The sequence below is a fragment of the Rhodamnia argentea genome, chromosome 1 (genome assembly GCF_020921035.1).
Source record: "Rhodamnia argentea isolate NSW1041297 chromosome 1, ASM2092103v1, whole genome shotgun sequence".
Lineage (NCBI taxonomy): Eukaryota > Viridiplantae > Streptophyta > Magnoliopsida > Myrtales > Myrtaceae > Rhodamnia > Rhodamnia argentea.
In genome coordinates this window covers 36,606,594-36,613,289 of record NC_063150.1, presented here as the reverse complement: position 1 = coordinate 36,613,289, position 6,696 = coordinate 36,606,594, and the positions used below count along the sequence as shown (strand labels likewise).

Here is a 6,696-nt window from a genome sequence, read left to right as displayed (position 1 = left end):
AACGGTGATAGGTAACCACAAATGTCAACAGAGCAGAAAGAGATGGATACGCGGAAGGAGATGCACATAGTTTTCTTCAACGATGACAGCATCAGAAGAACAGGAAATAATCATATTAATTGGGAGGATTGGCGAAAGGTTGACCAAGTGAATATTCCATAGTATTATACATACACCGCAAGTAAGAGACCGCACATGGCGACAAAAGATTGTGATATCTTTCCATACACTTGACCTTCTCTTGCATCAAGATTTTCTCTTTTTTAATTTTGAACTCCATCCAAACAGAAGGCAAACAGTGATCCTTAATATAGTTTGCAGGCGGAAAAATTACAAAAAAAAAAAAAATCCTAAACCTATTGCAACCGTATCGCTTTAATCCTAATTTTTTTTTGCCAATTTAATCCTAAACCTTTTGCAATTGTGTCATTTCAGTCCATTCGGTAAATTTTGGCTGGCCGGCAACCGAATATTTTAATTTTTTTAAAATTTTTAAAAAAATTTCTTTTCTTTTCTTTTTCCTTTTTTTTTTTTTTTTTTTTTTTGGTCTCTTCTGCTCCCCTCTCTATCTCCAACCGGTCACCGAGATATAGTGATTGGCCGTAGCCGCAGCTAGAGAGGCCAAGCCATGGCGAGGGTCAACCTCACTGTTGCCGAGCGAGGCAACGACGGCGAGGTCGAGCCCCGCCACGGAGCCTTGACGACGGCGAGGTCGACCCCCGCCATGGCTAGGCGAGGCTCGGCCCCTTTGATAGAGTCTGTGGCCGACCGGCTGGAGGTAGGGAGGGGAGGAGAGAAAAAAGGAAAAAGAAAAAGCAAGAAAAAATTATGAAAAGAATATTAAAATTCAAAAAAATATTATAATATTCTATGGATGCCGGCTGGTTAAAATTCACCAGATGAACCGAAATGGCCCAATTGCAAAATGTTCGGGACTGAATCGGTAAAAAAAAAAATTTAAGACTGAATTGACATAATTACAATAGGTTTAAGACTTTTTCGATAATTTAGCCATATGGTCAAAACTAATATTACCCAACTCTCTCTCTCTTTCTCTCTCTCTCTCTCAGCTTTCTTGAGACGTATGGAGAGATAGTAAAACGTTCATGTTGAACAATTTTAAATCTTTGTTTTTACTTTCAACTTGTCTATTTCTGCAATCATATGCAAACAGAGTTATTATGGCGGGAGCTTCCCGTCACGGCAACGTAAACCCCACTTTCAGACAGCGAGAGAGATGAAGAATCGGCGGCTGCAATCGCCGGCCTCCATGTTACGTATGACACATCTCCTTTGACTTTTCCAATTTTTGCGGTCCAGAGAAAAATCCTTGGTTCTCCATGCGAATTGGACACCACTCGGAGTCGGAGGGGGGAAAGATGTTCCTGCATTGAAGATAAATCTCAAAGCACCTCCTTTTCGTTCGTCTTCATTCTTTAGAAAAGTTAGTAGCCAAAATGCCTTGCCTTGACAATTCATGCTTGAATCGGCTTTTGCCCGTGTGCGAGCGGGTCGGATGTTTTTCAAGAACAACGATTTCTCTTGAACCAGAAACTCAAAATATTCTTAGGAGCCCCCGAGAGCAAACGAACTCGGGAAGATGAAACTGAATGAGCATCTCCAGGCAGATAATTGAAAATGAGAACGCCATACTAGGTGAGGTACAAGGCATTGCCTAATAGGGCCTAATTTCCTAAAAGAGCACCAACTTTAAGTCAAGTTTTAATTTTACCCCAAACTTTTTTTTGTCTCCTAAAAAAGCATCAACTTTAGGTTGGATCCCAATTGTGGCTCAAACTATCTTTTGTCTCATAAAAAAGCATCAACTTGGACTCATATTCTAATTCTAGCCTAAATTTTTTGTTGTCATGTGAAAAAGCATAAACTTTCAATCGATACCCAAACCTGACCACTGCCAAGTTTTCGTGAAGTTTCCGCCAATTACATATGCAACACGGCAAACTGTCAATTGCATTATTGGACTAGAACCTAACGAGAGTCGGATTTGGATACCAGCAGAAATTTGGTGCTTTTCTATGAAATAACAAAAATTTGAGACCAGAACCGATATCTGAGCTAAGTTTGATGTTTTTTAATGAAACCCAAAAAAAGAAAAATTGAGTCAGAATTGGGACACGAGCTAAAGTTAGTGTTTTTTTTATAAGACGAGAAAATGTTTGGTCCAAAATTGAGGTCCGGCCTAAAGTTTGTTCTTTTTAAGGAAACTAGGCCGCCCAATAAGTAATAACTAATCATCAATAGAAGAACACTTTCGTAATACAAATAGTCAATAAACAATAGAATTTGCTTCTCATGATATGCTATCAATTACCTTTTTCATTTGAAAAGCTTTAAGACAAAATATGAGAAGTACCTCTGTCCTCTAACAAATAAATGACCCGAGCAATCTGCCTTCAGAAATTCTTGTAGGTATGTAGAAATGCAAGGATATTTTACTTACAAAAAAAGCAGCCCACCTTTTGCTTCGCCTAAGAATGTAAAGAACGATACTGTTGCTTCCTGGAAAGCGTCACAAGAGAAATTTAAGAGGTGAGCTTTGCCACCTGAAACACCAGTTAATTAGTAAGATAAAGAGCTCAAAGGATATTCTGTTTACCACTCTCCATAAGAAAAAAATGCATGAAAAAGAATCTTGAAGTGCCCTCACTGATATGTGGGGTTTAAAAGTTGAGTTTTGAGGTCAAGTCGGATGATCAGAATACCTACTCTATGTTGCACATACATGCACCAGGAATAACACAGAAGAATTTGATTGTATTCAGATTTTTAAGCTAACACGTAATAATTTTTTGGATGAATGAGGTCATAATTTCAATGCCTCTGTTGCAGTCCAAGCACAAACCATCTTGAGTTTTCTAATTCCATGATCGACATCTATTCAACCACATCAATTCAGTAGTGTATTACCTCAGGCCTCAGTGACCATGTTCGGAGCGACATAGAGGAAATAGTCATGTTGTGATGGACTGTAATGTTCATGTGCCAGGAACAGCATCAAAAGAATGGAGAACTTCCTCCAACATCACCCTTGTTTGGGTGTCAAGTGGGTTCTCCGGCTTGTCTGAGTGAGCGATGTTTAACAGATAGAGCTTCTTTGAGGTCACAAACGCAGCCGAAAAGATCCTTTTCATCCCTCCCCTGGTGCTGTCCACTATGTACTCAAACTCATAAACTTTTAAGCCTCCATGGCCTGATCTCTCTGCCACTCCAACCACTTCAGCATCTTTCGTACTTTCCTGTTTGAAAAAAAAAAAAAAAAAGGTTTTGAGCAAAGGGAAGCTTCAAGTAAAAGCCAAAAGTATCGACATATAATTTATAGGTTTACAGACAAAGAGCCGATAGACCTGAATCAAGCCAATTTTGATTAATTAAATCGTCACCATAAAATATAATAGAGCAATGAAAGTCCTGTAAACACAGTTGAATGCATTTTACATATTCAATTATGTGATTGAGCGATAACTATAACTACACTGACATGTCCGATAATAGAACACTGAATGCAGCTGAACCAGAGTTTTGGTTCAGTTTTCTTCTTTAATTATTCGGGTTTTAGATCTGGTCAAATATCGAAAGAAACAGCCCATGTCAGTTCAAGATTTGGAGTAGCATACAGCTAAATTGAACTGCAACCTTGAGCAACCACGCCTCACAAGGCGGTCAATAGTACAGAGGAGCATCTATCACTCGCCATTATCTCTATATCCGAGAATTCTCTCTCTCTCTCTCTCATCATGTGGATCATCTCTTTTGCACTGTATAGACCTTGAGTTCGAATTATTTACCCACAAATGAGTTTATCCATCTTGATTTAGATATGAAGCTATTATTTCCAGCCTTTTGAGTAAGAAATTAATACTGTTGCCATGTGTACAGCAAAATAATTATGTTTTAAACTTAAAAAATCTACTCCAGAAAGATAGTTCACTTTGATGTTTCCTCTTAATGAGACAGCTCCAAGCATAATATCTAGACAAATCTTTTATGCAATTCCAACAAAAACCAAAGTGTCTACCATTTTAATCCATCGCCTGAAAACATAAGAGGATTCGGACAACATACTTTAAGACATACCACATTTAGAACGAAGCAAGCAATTAAACAAGCACCTACTTTGCGCTTTTCGGCTTGTATGAGCTTGTCCGCGACGAACTGAGGACTCCCAAATTCGCCAAGGCTTGCAAGACGAACTGGACTCACCACCACTCCCACATTGTTGCCCCCCTTGTTTGGCTCCTCAAACAGCACAGTCGCTCCTGCTTTATCCACCTTCAATGCCAACGAAAAAAAAAAACCCAAATTTACTCGAACAATACTCCGACAGTGATCATTTTAGCCAGTCTGACGTCCATAATACATTATACATTCTACATGTTATATACACCTTAATCCAAGAAGGAGGTTTGAGGAGAGTGAAGCCCTCCTTGGAGTCTGTGTACCTCTCCAGCTCCACTTCTTGAGGCAACGTCGCCATCGACGCGCTCGAGCCAAAACCATTTAGCAAGATTGCAAGAATCGAGAGGCTCAGAGCCCTCTTGCTCAAACGAGCTGCTGGCAAGAAAGTGTCGTCCTCGTGGGAAAAGACCGAGACTTGGGTGCGAGGACTGTGATTCTGGGTTGGAATGCGAGGTTTGGCGATCGAAAATGAGAAATCGGATTTGAGACAAGGGAATAGAAAGGGTCGAAGCTTGAAGAGAGGGTGATGAACTGAGAGGGCCAGGCAAAGCTGGAGAGCCATGGCAGTCCAAGTGGAGGAGGATTGGCGCAAATATTGACATCACTGAGTCGAGTGATGGAAAGTGAAGCGTCTTTGTAAAATGGATAGTCTTTTACAGATTTTTCTGTTTTTCGCGGAGTTTTCTTGCACTTTTCATTGGACTATTTATTTGCTTATTGAGGACAAAAATATAGGAAAAATTTTCAAAAAAGTCCCGAACTGTCTTCATTTTCTCAAATAAAGACATGACATAAATCTTATTTCAAATAAAAATCTGAAATATCCTCAATATTTTAAAAAAGAGCATGATAAAAAAAAATTTCATCATTTATTTTTTTATTTTTTCCTTCTTTTCTTTTCTTTTTTTCCTAATTTTTTTCTTTGTTACTACTGATGAGGGCACGATAATTCTCGTTGGCCATTATGTGAGGGTCGCCTTGCCTAGGCCTTTGCTAGCTAGATTGGGCAAGGTTGGCCCCCTCCTTGACGGCCTCCCTAGCCTGTAGCTATTAAGGGCATCTGCTATCGCTTGAAATGGACTATCGACGAAAAGAAAATGAAAGAAAGAAAAAAAAAAAAAAAAAAAAAAAGAAAAGAAAAAAAGGAACAAAAAGTTAAATGACGAAAATGCATTTGATTAGGTCATTCATTAAAATAATGAAGACATTTCAAGCACTTATTCGAAATTTTCTCAAAATATAATCATCTCGTCATTAGCTATTGATTAGACCAAAAGAAAAATTATTAGCTTACTCTTGTTTATTTTTTTATGTTTGGAACAAGATTTCATTAAGAAGAGACGAGAACAAGAACACAACAAGGCCATGGGGGATTTCGGTGGGCTTTGGTAACGAGCTGAAAGGAAGAGGACAGTCATTCCAAGGGAATTTGCGATCCCTAAATAAAAAGAGAATAATTTCATTACATCAAATCCGCGATGCTACATGATTAATCGCGCTTTCCGTTATTATTAACCCTCCATCGTCAATAAAGCCAACGACCAAATGGTGAACAAAATTGTTAGGCGACAAGACAGAAAAATAAAAAGAACAATACAACCTCAAAATTGGCAAATGCTGCGATAGAGATTACAGAGAGAGAGAGACATTCGAACCCATGATTTGAATTTCCCCACCTCAAATTACTCTCATGAAGTGAACCACGACTTCTTAAAAACAATTATGTTATTTACTGCGATTTTAGTGATTTTAGCATTAGTTTATTGAGGTTTCCGTCGTGTAGTTTTTTTTTTTTCATGATGACCCAATTGTTGCAAGAGTTAATAACAGGTGGAATCGAGCGTGGCTGCGAGCTTAGGGTACGCATGGTAACACTTCTCTACCAGGAATCGACTTATAATCAGAAATTGATTTCTCTACTTTTCCTTAAAAGCAGAAGTTGATTTTTCTACTCCTGCTTCAGATTGATTTCTAATCGGAGAAATTCATTTGGTAACGGTTAAAAATTTCTATTTTTGAAACATTATTAACAAAATCTTCGGTATTGGTGGTCGGTAGGTGGCGGTAGTTGGCGGTTGGCGGGCGGGCGATGATGATTGGCGAGCGGGCGACGGCGATTGGCGAGTGGTGGTGGCTGGCGATCGTCGGCAGCGGCGGGAGGCGGGCGGGCAGCAACGGTGGCTAGCTGCCGAAGCAACGGTGGCGGTCGGCGGTTTGCGGCTGTGGCAACAGTGGTCGGCGGCTCGCGACAATGGTGGTAGCAGGCGAACGGTGGTCGGCGGAGATGGATGTAGTCCAAGAAGTGATGCTAAAGTCAAAAAGTTAAAATTTTTTACTTCTCAAAATTGATAAAAAGTTCTACCAAAAGTGAAAAATCCTATCAAAAGCCAACTTTTTTATCAAATAGATTTCTACTTTGAAAGTATTTTTACCAAACGAATTTCTTTGCGAGATTAACTTCTGGCAAAAAAATTGAAAAGTAGAAGTGTTACGATGCGC

General features: G+C 39.4%; 1 protein-coding gene across 2 annotated transcripts; it reads right to left on the bottom strand.

Moving 5' to 3' along the window:
* Positions 1–2,395: 2,395 nt before the first annotated feature.
* LOC115725962 (psbP domain-containing protein 2, chloroplastic) lies at positions 2,396–4,825 on the bottom strand. 2 transcript variants are annotated; one of them, XR_007196993.1, is made up of 4 exons: positions 4,406–4,825; positions 4,135–4,290; positions 2,929–3,257; positions 2,396–2,564 (listed from the first exon to the last, which is right to left on the bottom strand). XR_007196993.1 is itself a non-coding variant. In XM_048272967.1 (3 exons), exons 1-3 carry the CDS (start codon positions 4,757–4,759, stop codon positions 2,997–2,999), a joined length of 771 nt encoding a protein of 256 aa, XP_048128924.1. In that variant the 5' UTR covers positions 4,760–4,825; the 3' UTR covers positions 2,584–2,996. The 2 variants fall into 2 exon arrangements, 1 of the variants encoding a protein (XP_048128924.1); XM_048272967.1 differs by lacking the exon at positions 2,396–2,564 and having other exon boundaries at positions 2,584–3,257.
* Positions 4,826–6,696: the final 1,871 nt, after the last annotated feature.

Excerpts from the sequence above, each read along its gene's own strand:
- LOC115725962 (XM_048272967.1), bottom strand. The coding sequence starts at position 4,759 with ATGGCTCTCCAGCTTTGCCTGGCCCTCTCAGTTCATCACCCTCTCTTC. Across the intron at positions 4,291-4,405 it reads AACCTCCTTCTTGGATTAAG|GTGGATAAAGCAGGAGCGAC; the intron begins GTGTATATAACA and ends TTGGCATTGAAG. Across the intron at positions 3,258-4,134 it reads TACAAGCCGAAAAGCGCAAA|GAAAGTACGAAAGATGCTGA; the intron begins GTAGGTGCTTGT and ends TTTTTCAAACAG.